The sequence below is a fragment of the Rattus rattus genome, chromosome 1 (genome assembly GCF_011064425.1).
Source record: "Rattus rattus isolate New Zealand chromosome 1, Rrattus_CSIRO_v1, whole genome shotgun sequence".
Taxonomy (NCBI): domain Eukaryota; kingdom Metazoa; phylum Chordata; class Mammalia; order Rodentia; family Muridae; genus Rattus; species Rattus rattus.
The window spans coordinates 156,770,719-156,787,062 of record NC_046154.1 but is presented as its reverse complement, the minus strand read 5'-3'; the positions used below and the strand labels follow the sequence as shown (position 1 = coordinate 156,787,062).

The window sequence follows — 16,344 nt, the reverse complement described above, 5'->3', positions numbered from 1 at the left end:
AGGCTGGGCAGCAAATACTTTTACCCACTGAGCCATGTTATTGGTCCTCAGCTATTGTATATTAGCAGCAGAAAATGCCGTGGCGATTCCTAAACTCTTCCAACTCCACGTCAGCACATAAGCAATATGGCTAGCTTTGACATTGAGGCTGGCAAGCAGTCTCCTTAGACTAAAAGAGTCATTTGCTCACCACAGGAGTTTGGGAACACCTGGCAAATAGTAGCACCTCTTACCCAGGCCTAAGATACCACAACTGCCTCCTTCCCAGACTCAGAGAGCAAAGATCATCTCCAGATGTACCCTTCTCAGAGGACGTGTGCAAGGATCCAGGGCAGAAAGTGAGTACCAAAAATTGCAACCAATAGTCGCATCCTTTTCCATACTAGATCCACCTGTTCATGGTCTGTCACAGAAAGAATTTTCGCATGTAATCCAGAAGTCTCAACAAAATGAAAATGTCACCTGACCAGGTCCATGAAAGCATCAGCTGTTGGAACAGTCTCAATTCGGCCCTCACGGTGCAGCCCCTCTTTGGAGCCCTTCCCAGGATGTATGATGGTAACCATTAGGATGCCGATGAAAACTGCAATGACGGTCGTCACCATGTAGTACACAGCTGCCCTCATTCCCATCCGCCCTGTTGCCTTGTTGTCCAGGGATGCCATACCTAGAAGAGAGAGAGCACAGTCCCTGCAGCAACACCCATACCCTCCACTCCTCCTTCCCCCAACTGCCCCACCCACTCCAGACGATCAGCTCAAAATCACCGCACGTGCTTAACTGAAGGTGTCCACAGAAACCATGGGTGCTAAGAACTGTCTATACAACTGCTTTTATGCTATTACGGGTATAATTTAATATATAAGTATATTTTGGGGCAAAACAATATATAGTTTTATATAAATTAATATATATATATAAACTATAAAACATACATATATACTATATATACTATATATACTATATATACTATATATACTATATATACTATATATACTATAAAATTAGCTTATAGGGGTTTACTAAGTAAAAAAGGAGGCTAGTGAGATAGCCCAGTAGTTAGGACCATTTACTGCTCTTACAGGAGACCCAAATTCCATCAGCACTACAAACATTCTGTACCTCATAACCACTCCTAACTCCAGCTCCAGAGGAACTGATGCCCCTTCTGGGCTTCAGGGGCACATGCATTCATAAAAATAATTAAATAATTGATTAATAATTAATTAATAATAAAATGATTATATAATTATTAAATAATTATATAATTATATTGTGATTAAATAATAATAAGGTAAATATATAAAAGTAAATAAGTGTTTGTTTTGCTCCATCATCTAGAGAGGATGTGAAGCGCACAGGATAAGAGGCAAAGGTCGTCTTCAAATGCTGCAGCATTTTATAGAAAGGCCTCCAGCAGCCTCAGGTATTGGTACCTATAGAGATCTTGGAACCAACTCCGATAGGTCAACCAAAGGACGGTTCAGTTTTTGTATCTCAAGCTAAAACCATATTTTTCAAAAAAAAATATTACTCAAGAAATGAGTAACTGGGCCAGCACCGTAGACCTGACTGGAAATCAATTCACTCACTACCATACACATGGTAAGGGAGGCACTCTTACCACTCCATTTTCTACTCCAAGTAACTCTAGCAAACACAGTGCCTCCCCTCTACTCCAAGGCAGCCTTCCAATCCCCATAATATCACAGACTTTCAAGTCTCCATCCCATAGTCCACCTCAACCATCACATCCCTCCAACCCACCTCCTACATTCTCTCCCTGGATGCTCTTCATGTTGTGCCTACACACCCTTCCCCAGTCAGTGCAACCACCGAGCTGTTAGACGTTTACTCACAGGGATACTGACAGCCTGCACTTTTCCCTTCTCCTAAGAACAATCCCCAGCAGAACGGAAGCTTCCTCCTCCAGAAAGTCCCAGAGTCAGCTACAGTCAATGACTGATACAGAGACCCAGGCGAAGACAGAATTAGAGGTGGGGGACAGTTCCATGATGTCACACTTCAGAGAGCCCCGCCCAGTGGTCTCGCACCGAGGGACCAGCCTTCCTCTGAACTCATATCCTTGCTTAGATCCTTCCCTCACCCTGCCTTGCTTCCCTCGCTTCCTCACGGGTTTCTCCCTTCATGCGTCTCTTGTAACCAGAGCCACATGTCAGGCTCGGCTTTTACGTAACCCAACCTATGTTGGAACCAATGTTTTAAGCCTTGATTGCTATTTCTGTACCTAAATCCAGGGGACACTAATCATCACCTGTGGGCTAAATCTGGTGCACTGTTTGCTTTTGTAAAGTTTTATTGGAACACAACTGGTATGTGTAGTTTTAATTATTAACACAATCTGGAACTGCTAGGGGGTGGGGGATTGTTTAGAACAGGTGGGCCCGTGGACATGTCTGTGAGGGGTCGCCAGATTTCACTGAGAGAAGACTTCTGCCTGTTGTGTGCAGTACACTTCCCTAGGCAAGGGATTGTGCGCTGTATGTGTAGAGATGGACTTTGATACAAGTAAGCAGGCGATGTAATCAGCTGTTTCAAGTCCCTACACTGGTTTTCCTGAATAATGGAGTATAACCTCAAATTGTGAGCTAACACAAACCCTTTCTTCCCTAAGTTGTTTTTTTTTTTTTGTCAAGTATTTTATTACAACAACATAAATGAAATTAGGACAACCGCCATGCCCACGTGTTGACATATTGCCTATGGTTGCTTTTCTATTCCAAAATCAGAACTGAACCATTGCAATGAAGACCAGACGACCCTTGAAGCCAAAAAATATTTACTGTCTAGAAGAAAAGGGCCACATAACCCTTCCACGGCCCCTTCCCTTCCTCCATCCTCCAACCTGGCACCTCCACCCCACTCACCTCCTACGTGTTCACCCACACCTTTAATTCATCTACCCCATATAACAGCTACCTTCCCTGTTTATCCAGTTTTTCTTTTGTCTCTGAAAAACTCTAGTGGGATGGTATGTCACTTCAGGAAAAAGTACAAGAAAGTTATTGGGACACATAGTGGCAGCAGCAATAAGCAAGACCTAGACATGGCTTGAGTTGATGAGTTGGAAAAGGGCTCCCATGACTGGAGTAACCCTGGATCTTTTCTCAAGATTGGGCTCTGGGTGTGTCCTGGAAACACACAATGGCTTGGGTTCTCACCTGTGACAAGGCTGGAGACAATGAGGGGTAGCACCAGCATCTGCAGCATCCTCATGAGCAGCTCACCAGGAAAAGAGAAGTACTTGATCTGGCGGTAGGAGAGCTGGTATGGGCGCAAGGCAAATGCCAGGCTGACGCCTAGATCCAGAAAGGAAGGGTTCATGGAATGGACTCTGGATCTCAACCCCAGGCAAGATCCATTCATCCATCCCAAAGAGGGTGTGACAATGTGAGTAGTGAATATTCTACCCTGCCCAACTGGGTCCAGGGTAGCCAAGATAGAATATAGAATTTAGTAAGTACTAACTCGGGATTATCAGCAGGAGGTGGATTAACTGTGTGGAGGTTAGACAGTGACCCAGCTAGTGTGCTGATAAAGGCATATTAAAATATAAAGGCTGTGTGTGTGTCTCTCATAAGGGAATGTAAACCACTGAGGCAGGTAGCGAACACATCAATGGGTTTTATTAAATTAAAAAAATATTACTACAGGTGTGTTCATGGGTACGTTTGTAAATGGGTTATGTATGTGAATATGTGTACGTGAGTGTGAGCATGGGCAGATGGGTGCATGATGTGCATTTGTATGAATGGCTGTGTGTGCATTTGTATGCACATGGATATATGTGTGCATCATGTACATATGTGTGTGTGCATCATGTACATATGTGTGTGTGCATCCATGTGTGCATGTTTATGTATGAACTGTAGAAATGTACAATTGTATAAACCATGCATATATGTGGGTTTATCTGTCCCCACCCATTGATGCATGCGTATGCATGTATTTGTGACACCGTACGTTCGGCTGTGAGCATAAAGCACGGCTGAGTACGTGGGCTTACGTACAAAGACAAGCACCTTCATTTGGGGGTGTGACTGTGCTATCACTTGCAAACATGGAGGTGCGTATGCAATTAGACTCCTAAGTATGTAGATGTGAGTGCATAGATGAGTGCAAAAGTGTTCTGCAAAGTCGAGTACAGCTGGCCCTGATACCCTCGGGTCCTACACTCTCAAACTAATCAAATATATGGATGCCTTCAGAAGAAAGACTACTGCATCCAATGAAAGAATTTGAGGAAAGGCAAAGGCCAAGGGGGTTATTAGATAAGAGGGGGTGACGGGAAAAGTATATGATCAAAGCACATTGAATGTAGACATAAAGATGCCATGCGAACCCATTATTTTATACATTTGCACATGTTTTCTAAGTTATGTCTGTTGAACATTTAGAGATCTTTTCCTCTTGTCCATATTCCCTAGACAATGCAATACAGCACTACAACTGTTTGACTAGCTGCGGTGTTACACATAACCTAGAGAGCAAGGTAACCACAGATCCTATACGAAAACTAATCCCACTTTATTTAAGGGGCTTGAGTATCCACATAGAACAAAAGCTTATGAATAATAAAATCCCCAGACACCCAAAACATCACGTATCTTAAATAAAACGGGATGGTGTTTGCTGGAACCAATCTCCTAAGAGTATGGTGGATAGCTGCATATTTATGCATGTGCGCACGGTTTATGGTGTCTGCACCTCATCTTTTTCTGTGTAGAGTCGTAAAGTACATGTCTATGCAGTGTACTTGTTTGAGCACATACCCACACATGTAAAATCACATCGCGTTCGTACATCTGTGTTTGCCTGTGTGTACGCCCTCTCTGTTCTGGTCCTCAGGAGGACTGAGAGGGAGGCTGGTGAAATGAGTGCACCGGAGACAGCAAGGGGGCAGTTAACAGAAGTCCCGCCTCCCAGTACCAGAGCTCACCAATGATCACAGCGCTGACTGTGAGCAAGATGAAGGCATTCCGGCGCAGGAAGCGCCGCACATGCTCTCGGGTCATGGTCTGCAGGCGCAAGCGCGTGCGCAGTGCTCTCTGCTGCAGACTGTCCTGCAGGCCTTGCAGACAGCCCCCGCCAGCGCCGCTCTCCCTCAGGAACAGACTGTTGCCGTGGCTGCTCATCGCGTCTCTGCGGGAGGACAGAGGAGACCAGATCTGGTGAGGGAGGAGTCCGGAAAAGGAGTAGGTGGGGTGAGGGAATACGCGTTGCAGCTCAGAAGTCAGGGGAGGGGCGATGTCAGAGGAGAATGCTTGAGACCCTGCTCCGGATGGGATTCAGTTTTCACGCCCTAGCAGCAAAAGGTTAACCTATACATCAGAGCCCTTGCTTAGAGATAAGGTGTGGGGAGGAGGGCCTGGGGAGGGGGACAAATACTGCACACCTTTAAGGTTTTTCTCCCGCGCCCTCTCCCTTTATTTCACTAAGATCATCTCAAGCAACTGAGGGTTGCCGTAGCGCTCAAATCAAAATGCCAGGTCTTTGCTGAATGTCAATTGCATGAAGCGCTCTTGAAAGGGCCCCTTTAGGCTAGTCCCACAAGCCACAACAGTTGGTTGTCCCGCCTGAAGACATGCACAGTCGACTTTGTACAGAGACAAAATCAGCAAGTGCCTAGTGGGCAACCAACTAAAGTGGCTACTTTGTATGCGGGAGAGCAATACCATAACAGAGGGATCGCTTTGGAAACAAATGGTAACACTTCTGGGCCCAGCTTGTTCAAGAACCTGTTTTGGAGAGAAACCTCAGACTCTGAATCCCTTTTTTAAACTTGCCAATATCTATTTAGCCTTTTTGACTTACCTTTTTTTAAAAGTATCCAAAGTGGGATGTTGTAGTTTCCATAGCTAAATAAAATGCATGTAAATAGAAAATGTGCCAACTTGTTTAGCAACAAAATACTTGGAAGTGACTAAACAGCTTAGAAATTGTGGCTTTTGACCCAGCCTGCCGCAGTCCTGTAACATGGGCTACTCCAGAGGCTGGGGAAAGGGGTTGTTACAAGTTCGAGGCCAGCACCCACAACTTAGTGGAAGGTTAAAAAGAGAGCTAGTGGGCAGGGCCTGAAAAATGGCTCAGTGGTTAAGGGTACATATTGTTCCTGCAGAGGACCAGGGTTCCGTTCTCAGCACCCACATCAGGTAGCTCAAAATGGCTATAACTCCAATTCCAGAAGATCACTGCTCCCTCCTGGCCTCACTCACATGTAGACACACACACACACAACATATAAAAATATCAAAGATGAAAATGAAATTCTTTTTTGGAAGGGGGCTGGACTGTATATATTTAGCTCGGTGGTAGGATACTGGCCCGCCATGTTCAAGGCCCTAGGATCAGTTCTCCGTACCAATCAACTCAGCCTCCCACGTAGCTGGGTCTCCGGGCGTGCATCCCCTGTGCACCCTTGAATTGTTGCATCATCGTTTTCCTGCCACTGCCTAAGTGGCAACTGAGATGGTTGCCGTCCATATCTGTCTAAGTTATCCACCTTCTTCCGAAAGACAGGCCATCTCACTAGGCCTTCCATGCCCTGTATCCTTCTGGTCAAAGCCCTGGTTCTCAGTATAAAGCTCCAGTCAGGACTTTGCTCCGAACGGTCCTCTGAAGCTACAGTATGGCTTCTCACCTTGCTCTGAGCATGGACAGGCTGCAGGCTGCACAGATAAGCAGGCAGTCACTCCCTCTTCCCTGATACATCATGCCTCCAGTTACTAAATGCCAGCTCGGTGTAACCCATGAATCCCAAGAGCATTCAGCTGAGTCCAAACCAGACGGGAGCCCGAACACGTGTCTGTTTCCTTTCTCTGCCCAACCAACCATGCTGTACCGTCAGACGGGTGGTTCTGCAGATCCACAAATCGACAGCCTCAAAGACAACCATCACTAGATGGAAATAAATGTTGGGTGAGTAAAGACTAAGGCTGCACACCCACACCTCAGCACTCAAGATGCTGAGGCAGGGGGAACAGGAGTTCAAGGCTAACCTGAGCTGCCTGGGAAGACCCTGGATGGAAAAAGTTAACCAATCAACTCACATCTAGTTCAACGATGACAGTTGATGGATTCTGAGGGAAAGCAAAAGGCAGTTGTCTTCAGCGGGGTGATTAGTGATGGGTTGCCCATGCTCTGGTGAATGGTACCTCATACCCCTGGGCATAGAGGAATCACTGAATGGACTCGGTAGATTATTTAAAGGAAGAGGAAAAAGAGGAGGAGGTCGCAGAGTGATATTAGGAGGAGAATGTGAGAGGACTCAAGAAGAGTTGAAGAAGAAAAGGAACGAGGGCTAGATGTGACCTAAATACACATTTATTGGTATATGAAGTTACCAATGAATATTTTGCATACTTGTTTGGTTGGGTTTTTTTTTTAGATTTATTTATTTTTATTTTATTATATGAGTACACTGTTGCTCTCTTCAGACACACCAGAAAAGGGCATCAGATCCCATTACAGATGGTTGTGAGCCACCATGTAGTGGCTGGGAATTGAACTCAGGACCTCTGGAAGAACAGTCAGTGCTCTTAACCACTGAGCTATCCTTCTGTGCCTACCAATGCATTGAAAACAAAGCAAAACAAACAAAAACCTCAAAGGTAAGGCTGGAGAGATGGCTCACAGCCAGAGCATCCACCTCCCTCTTCTGTCTCTAAAGGAACCTGAACTCCTGTGCACACTCACGCATGGATATACGTAATTAAAAAGGTAAGAAAAATATTTTATGTGTGTGCACACACAATGTGTGCAGTGACCATGGAACCCAGAAAAGGTATCGGATTCTCTGGAGCAAGAGCTACAGGGAATTGTGAGCCGTCAGGTGGGTGCTGGGACCAGAATCTGAGGAACAAGCTCTCTTAACTGCTGAACGATCTCTCCAGCAGTATTGGGGTTTGGGGGTGTTGTTTCGTTTTATTGATGGTAGCATGAGATTAGCATATGCAAAGGCTTGGGTTTAATTCCCAGCACCAAAAAAAAAAAATCAATCAATTGATAAAGTTACTTAATTTGTACCTGTACCAGACATGAACAGACTTTTCTTCTTGCTGTTCCAGAAACGATATAGCATGGCAATTATATGCACAGTACTGAAGTTGTGCTAGGTGGTTTGTTTATTCTCTCTCTCTCTCTCTCTCTCTCTCTCTCTCTGTTGTGTTCCTCCCCTTCTCCCCCTCCCCTTCCCCCCCTCCTCCATCTTCCCCCACCCCCCGTGTATCTGTGTGTGCACCTATGCAGGTCAGGGGACAACTTTTAGAAGTCCATTTACTCCTTCACCATGTAAGTCCAAGGGATTAAATTTAGGACTTTAGGCTTGACAGCAAGCACCTGTACCCACTGAGCCATCTTGTAGCCTTGTGCTAGGCCCTGAAAGTAGTGTAGAGATGAACTAAATAAGTAAAAAGGCAGGAATGGGTTCTGTGCACATACAGTGCCGTTTCACGTGGAAGACTTGCACACCCAGGGCTTTCAGAGTCTATCCAGGATGGAGCATGTACCTGCAACAAACTCCCTAAGGAAACCTAAAAGCAATGAGATAGAGAGGGAGTTGGCATGTGACGGTCTGCGAGCCAAATCAGGCCTGACCTCTGTGTTGCTGGTTTTTTAATCGTAGTGTTGGCACACAGCTACCTTCACTCACTCCTTGTGTCTCTGCAGCTGCTTTCCGGCTACAGTAGCAAAGCAGAATTGCTGAAAGACAGGTCGCAACATGTAAACTACTTACAAAAGTGGGGGTGGAGAGGACTGCTGCCAAGCTTGATGACCCGAGTGCAGTCCAGGACCCACACGATGAAAGGGAAGAACTAACTCCCTAAAATGTCTACTGACTGCATTGTGCATGCACACAGGTACACGCATGCACGCATGTGCACGCACGTGCACACACACACATACACACAAGGTTGACAGTAGCCTAGTAAAAGTGATTGTGTGCTGAGGTAATAAGGATATGGCTCTCGGGTAGATCGTTCATCGAGAGTACAGGAGACCCTGTGATCCATCCCAACATTGACAGGGGAAAGACAGCCAGTCGGTAGTAATTAACAATTTTTTTAAATATTAAATAAATAAGCAGAAGGGCAATAGATACAGGACTGAGCTCAGATGCAAGACTGTCTTCCACACCTTCACTACACCCACCTCGATCACAGCAGTGATTTGTCACTAGTGACTTCTCCCTTTTTACCTCAGTGGACACTGGATAATTGCTCCCACTCACAGCACACAGTGCAATCAGAATTCATGGTGATGCAGGATGCCAGACCAACTTCCTTAGCACCTCCATCCCCATTAAACCCTTGGCACTGCGTTGTGCCAGGAGCATGCAAACTGCTGTCTTCTGATCCTCATAACAGAATAAACTGTTGGACGTTATCGTCACCCTTCCCTGCACTTTCTCCCCTTTCATAATCACCATCTACCCTATTTGTTCAAGGTCAAGATCTGTAGCTTGCATATGAATGAGATCACACAGCACTTGAATTTCTGTACCTACATTCAAATTAACATGAGTCGTTTGAGAAGATGCTACGATGAAAACTAATGTTTGTATGCTTCTAGAAATGTAATAAATGTTTTTAAACAACACTTTAAAATACTTGATTTGAAAGTATCCTACACTTGGGTCTTCCTGGCGTTCTTGGGCCCCTGGAACTCTCAGGCATTTCCCATCAAGGGTAGGAATTGTTCAGGTTCCTCTGGCTCTAGGTCCTCTCTTTGCCCCTGCCTCCTAAGCTACCTATTCTGGAAGTTACCTTTTCTGGGATCCCCAACCTATGTAAGGCAAAGATATCAAGAACGGGTCCTCTCAACCCTCAAATGCAATGAGCTATGCCAGCCACCCCATGGAGATTGAGGATAGGTGGACAGGAAGGTCTTTCTGACCCCTAAAGCTCAAACAAGTGTTACATTTTCAAGACAAAAAGGTCTTTGAAAGTGAAGGGCTTGTCTCACCATACAGCTGGTACCCAAAGCTAAGGTATGGGTGGCCAGAAAGCAATGAGGGGAAAGACCCCAAAAGGTTAAAAGGGTGTGTTAGAATAAGCCCCTCAGGAGAAGAAATGGGCATGTCTTACACTGACCATACATTGACTATAGATGTGAAACAGCATCAACTCCATGAAATATACATCATCCGGGGATAGAGGGTTCATCGGGAAACTGAATTTTGTGAGCCAGGGATGGTGGTAGGCTCAGCACTTGAGAAGCAACAACTAAATGGCAAGTCTCAGGCCAGCCTGGGCTACACGGGGAGCTCTTCTGACTGAGAGGGAGGGAGGGAGGGAGGGAGGAGGGAGGAGGAGGGAGGGAGGAGTTGAGGAAGGCAGAGAGGGAGAGAGGGAGGGAAGGAAGGAGAGACAGACAGACAGACATTGGTATTTCTTAAATCAGAATGCAGTGTTATATTGCCTTGGAGGTTAGCTTCAGCCTTTAGGAAAGGAATACACAAAAAAATCTTCGTTTATATTTTTCATGTCTTCTTTTCCTTTGTTGATGCAGCCTGAAACAGTGTGTGTGTGTGTGTGTGTGTGTGTGTGTGTGTGTGTGTTTGACCTGCATGTAACATGCCTGGTGCTTGTGGAGATTAGAAGAGACTATCAGAGTCTATGAAACGGGTAATCAAGCCAGGATCCTCTGCAAGAGCAGAAAGTCCCCTTTACCACTGAGCCATCTCTCTAGCCCGAAAGATGTAAGTTTAAATGGCCGGTTGTTTCCTTCCTCCCGCCATTCTCAGGCCTACAACTAAGCCATCTCCAGGGCCTTTTCTTACACTAGCATGGAGGGCTTTGTTTGTACAACACCATATGCTGATGGTGTGCTACCTAAGGAGTGAGTAACAGAAGGGAAAGAGCCAGGACAAAAACCATACATCACACACTCACTTGAACACGGCCTAGCATCTTGTGTGCAGCTGACACCTACAGAGTCCTTTACGGATATGCAGGCCCACGCAAACTCTTCAGACATGCAGCCACACACCCTTCAGAACTGCAGATCCATATGTGCACGTCAGACACGTATTTCCCCACAAACAAACCTTTGCTACATTCGTGCACACCAGCAGACACATAACCTCTCACACACCCTCACAAATACAACCAACCCCGTGCATTCAGCATCAGCCATCAAGTCTAGACAGACAGACAGACACACACACACACACACACACACACACACACACACACACCACCATGCACACCATGAAACTCAAAGCCATGCGCTTCGAGCCTGCTGTACAGGTACCCCATGCAAAGGAAACTCCAGGGGCAGTGATGTTTACCAAAGTCTTAGGCACACAAGCACACACTTGGGAGCACAAACTCAGAACGTTCAAACACTTAGCCACACTCACCTCTTTAGAAAAGCAATCGCACCCAAAAATACAACCGTGAAAATAGCATCTCCATACCCAGCTCCCTTGGAGTGGTGGCCAGTCTTAACCACAGCAGACGTGTCTGGAGTTGGGTTATGAACCCCTGCTGTGGATGAGGGAGTCCAGCCAAAGAAATAGGAGAGGCGTCAGGTTCAGGAAATAGGACTGCCTGGGAGTTGGGGTTGCTGAATGGGAAGTTCGAGAGATGGGAAGGCGACCCAGGGACCTAGAGTCAGGAAACTCACCAGGGTAACAGGGCAGAGGCAGGCTCAGCACCTGTAAAGGGACTGGAAAGAGCTAAGGAAAGGTAATGAGAAAGTGGAGACCTGTGCACAGGGGATCCCCGCCTAACCCGGACCCAGAGCCAACCCCGCTCAGGATAAATGTCCCACTCACCAGCCTCGGGTCAGCGGGGCCGCCTTGCCCGCGCCTCGGCCTGCGCGCTGCGCCGGGATGCAAAAGCCAGAACCCGCGGAAGCGCCTGGCCGGGTCCGCAGGGACCCGCCAGGGACCCGCGCTGTGTCTGCGTTGGGGACCCGAAGACAGAGGTAGCGGCTCGGAGCAGGGATGCGCTTTGCAATCGGAGGAATGCGGGCTGGCCTTGAGCTCACGTGGGCGCTGGGGGCGCGGGGCCGGGGCGGGGGGCGGGACCCCCTCGGGGATGTCCCCCTGCCGCAGCCTCTCAGGAGCTCGGGGACGCGAGGCGGGTGGGGTGACGGGCCTCTCCCGCACAGCCTCCGCCCCCGCGCCGAGCCGCGCCTCCGAGCCCGCCCCCTGCCCCTCCCGAGTCCTTCGAGGCCAGCAGGCCCCCTGGGATGTACGGGGTACCCAGCCCTGTTACCGCTGGGACAGCGCCCACATCCTCAACACGGGTCTGAGGCAGGGAGAGGGAAGACAGTGTCGGGTGACCACAGCCACCACGTGGGCTAGCCGGCCAGCTTCTCCCTCGGGTGCACCTTTCTGGCTTTGGCCACTACTGTGGCCCTCTCCACCAGTCCCTCTCCCTCTCTGAACCTGGCCTCCTCGCTGAAACAAGGGAGGTGACTCGGCCGACCTGAGAGAAAATTACCGCTGAGGAAAGTAAAGCGAGCATGGAAACGCTCTCTGCAACGTGAAGTGTCGTGCAAACGGGAACCTTTCATAATTGCTGTTACGGTTGTAATTAATAGTACCCCTTGCTATCTGCCGCGTATATGAGACACTGTGGAGCTGCATTTTCCTCTCAGATGACACTGACTTGGTTGCTTCCAGCACGTGAGTTCTTCTGAGAACTGAGGCTCTTTACAGAGTTTGGCATTTTTATTATCCCGCTGGGGATAATAAAAGAGAGACACGGGTTAGATGGCCTAACGCTTGCGGGGCAAGGCTGGTGACCTGAGTTTCATTCCTAGAACTTACATAATGGTGAAGGAGAGAACCAACACCAGATCTCCACATGTGTGCCATAGCAAGCTCACCAACACATACATGTGCAGTAGTAGTATTGTAGTTGTTAGTAGTAGTAGTTAGTAGTAGTAGTAGTTAGTAGTAGTAATAGTAGTAGTAGTTAGTAGAAATAGTAGTAGTTAGTAGTAGTAGTAGTTAGTAGTAGTAGTAGTTAATAGTAGTATAGTCAGTAACTACTCATTGTTGTTGTTTTATTGAGCTATGATTAATGGCAACCTCATGTATCTGGAAGATTCCTTCAGTTATATTTCATTTACATAGTCCTACTAAGCACACATTACTACCCCGGTTTGCTGACAAAGTGACAGGTATTCATAAAATAGCACAGCCCTCAGAGCTGTCCAGTCGTCGTATACACAGCCCTGGCCCCAATCCTTGAACACAGTTGCTAAACAAGGTGGTTCTCAGTCTTAGCCGTTCCTTTCAAACGCCAGGAAAACATTTTTAAATTCCGACGCCAAGTCAAAACTGCAGTGGGATTCTGTCCCCCACCCACCACCCCCTGCATCGGCGTGCCTATCAATCCAGAGGTCCACGATTCAGGTGTGTGGCTACAGGTACAGTGTTCGATCATTCCGAAATTTCACCAACCCCTGAACAAGTAAAAACAATGCGGTACCTTTACACCTGTAAAGAATGAAATGATCAAGTTGGCAGAAAAATATGTAGAACTTGGAGTCACTGCTTTTTAATGTATTTTATTTATTCTTTGATAATTTCATACGTGCATGCAATGTATGTTGATCATATCCTCTTTCCAACTCTTCCCAGACCTTCATAATGACTTATTTTTAACCTACTGGGGGTCCAGTTAGTGCTGCTTCTGTGTGGATGTGTGTGTGGCCATCCACAGGAGCATGGCCAACCTACCAGAGACTATACTCCTTAAGAAAGCTGACTTTCCCTCCCCGAGCAGCCGTCATCTGTCAGTAGCTCCTCAGCTGTGGGTCGGGGCTTGTGAGCTCAATGGTTAGATTGTGTGCAGGCAACCAGAGTAGCTGTGACTTCATGGGGTCAACAGTCCTGTCACATCCAGAAGGTACTGCCTCCCAACCTGGGCAGACAAAATTTCGGATTCTGTTTGAAATTCAGACCAATCGAATCACATCCCTGGGATGGAACCTAGACATTGGTCTATTTAAACGATCCTGCAAGTGAAGCTAAGGTGTGACTAAGGTTAAATGAATAGCAGCTGCCCTAGATGTAGGTAGGACCAGGCCACACTTTCAAGCCATTCCTGCCTCCTCCCTGTGCTTCACTCTCTGGCTGTGAACTGATATTTCTATTTCTCTTTCTTTATATCTCATTTGTACAGCCCTACAAAGTAGGTGTTACCATCCCTGTTGGCAGACATGGCAGAAGAGACCCAGAGAGGTTAAGTAACTTTTCTCATGCAACACAGCCAAAATGGCACCCCAGTTCTAATCTCTATGCATGAAACCCAGCTGTGGTCCTTTTAACACACTCGCTAACCAGGGTGGTTGTCAGCTTTACCTACCTAACATATTTCAATGCCAAACCAAACTGCACTGAAGCTGCGGTGTATACCCAATTTGTAATTCTGATACCGTGTGTGTGGTCCTGTGCTTAAGGCTTAAGCTGTTGCGCTATCAACAAGGAAAGTCTCAGTAAATACAGAGCCAAGAGGAGCTCAGGAGCTTCAACAACTCAATGTAAGTTGGAATCTCAGAGCAGAATGAAACTGCAGCTCAGAACCAGCATTCTCCAAACCTTACACGATCTACATGATACCACAGACAGAGATTCCACACCTTATCATATGTGACAAGCCACGTGAAATCAAGGGACCTAAAAGTACTGCAGGCTGAGCATGACATCACATACCTATGATGCCTGTATTTAGGAGTCTGAGGCAGGAAGAGTGCAAGCTCAAGGCCAGCCTAGACTACAAGTATGAACTTTCCTCTAAACAAAAGAAAAATCATATATGAAATGGCCTTCAGACAATGTGTATCAAGTGTGCAGCATAACTGAATTTCATGTTTAGAGTAGGGTCACATCCCCCAAGATATTGAATTCTGTATGCACCAGTTATTCAAAAATCTGAAATAGTGCCTGGGGTAATTAAAGAGCTTGACACCCACGTGTAAATGTCAGGTGGACATGGCAGACTGTTTCTAAGTCCAGGTTCAGAAAGTAAACACTAGAGGATCTCCAGAGCAAGCTAGGTAAGGAGACTAGCCATATTGGTGAGGTCTGGTTTTAATTGAGAAATCCTTCCTCAATAAATAAAGTAGAAGAGTAATTGGAGTATGATTTCCAATGTCCATCTTGGGCTTCCGTATGCACAAACACAATTCCTTCTTAGTTAAGAAAGTGTATCCTAGCTCTTTAAAAGTAAAAATGTTCTGAGATAAGACTGATTAACAATAAGGAAGTTAACAATTCACAAGTCTCAAGAAGTTCCTGAAATTTAGTAGATTCACAAGCCTCTTTCTTTATAAAAGCAGTAAGATGGGAACCAAAATAGATCCATCCATAAACACAGGAAACAAATGGGCGGTGGCCTGGGGCCAGGGGAGAGCAGTAGGAGTAATGTTGAAGCAGTAGGGGCAGTTAAGATGATAGACTTCTTCTGTAACTAGATGAAGTGATAGCTACACAAATTGATGAATCATACAAAGTGAGGTAACAATACCAAAATGATGCCCTTTGAACTGATTATTACATATAAAATGAATCTCTCAAGAAAGCAAAAAACTAGTGATTAAAAAAAGCATTTGACATTTAAAATAACTATTTCAATACAATATTTTTCCAATATTTATTTATTTTAAAGAAATGTAAAAGGCAGAAGTATATATGGATGAGTGCAGTGCTTGCATTGGCCGGAAGAGAGCATCATATCCTCTGGGCTATAGTTCACAAACAGGTGATGGCTGCCAGAGCTGGTATACAAAAGCAATACAGGGTGTGTGTGTGTGTGTGTGTGTGTGTGTCTGTCTGTCTGTCTGTCTGTCTGTATCTGTGTGTATATGTCTGTGAGCATGTGTGTGTGTCTGTGTCTGTGTGTATATGTCTGTGTGCATGTTGTGTGTGTCTGTGTCTGTGTATATATGTCTGTGTACATGTGTGTATATATGTTTGTCTGTGTTTATGTGTATCTGTCTCTGTATCTGTGTGTCTGTGCCATCTCTCTAGGCCCCACAACATAGGATTTAAACACTGAACACTTCTCATACTAAACTCCATTTGTTTACCAGCATCGTCATCTCAAAGCACATTCAGTATTAGACACTACTTTAAAATGATGACAAAATACCCACATGGTGCAGAATGTCACCATGTAAACAGTAGTAAGGTTCTTGGGTTTTCCTTCTGTCTCTGCCTCCTGTGTGACTTGACTCAACGATATTACTGATTCTGTCAACATTTAGATATTTTGGTGATTTTGTTAATAGTCATGTAGCAGTGCTAATATGGGGAGGATGGTAGTTACTGACATAGGAATACTATTAGCAAATGACATCGTT

The 16,344-nt window shown here is 46.0% G+C and overlaps 1 protein-coding gene and 1 long non-coding RNA gene across 3 annotated transcripts in view; one reads left to right on the top strand and one right to left on the bottom strand.

Moving 5' to 3' along the window:
* Slc1a6 (solute carrier family 1 member 6) overlaps positions 1 to 11,993 on the bottom strand; it is a 28,095-nt gene extending 16,102 nt beyond the window's left edge. The window contains exons 1-4 of one of the 2 annotated variants that reach the window (XM_032909543.1): positions 11,801 to 11,993; positions 4,961 to 5,163; positions 3,183 to 3,320; positions 463 to 667 (exon numbers count right to left, since the gene is read on the bottom strand). In XM_032909543.1, coding sequence (XP_032765434.1) covers positions 463 to 667; positions 3,183 to 3,320; positions 4,961 to 5,156 — 539 coding nt within the window. In that variant the 5' untranslated portion in view covers positions 5,157 to 5,163; positions 11,801 to 11,993. Of the gene's footprint in view, positions 1 to 462; positions 668 to 3,182; positions 3,321 to 4,960; positions 5,210 to 11,800 lie in introns of those variants that run through there. The other variant, XM_032909552.1, reaches the window with a different exon arrangement.
* Positions 8,267 to 9,618, top strand: LOC116906927. The gene is made up of 2 exons (XR_004388783.1): positions 8,267 to 8,310; positions 9,467 to 9,618. It is a non-coding gene; the product is annotated as an uncharacterized LOC116906927 (long non-coding RNA).
* Positions 11,994 to 16,344: the final 4,351 nt, after the last annotated feature.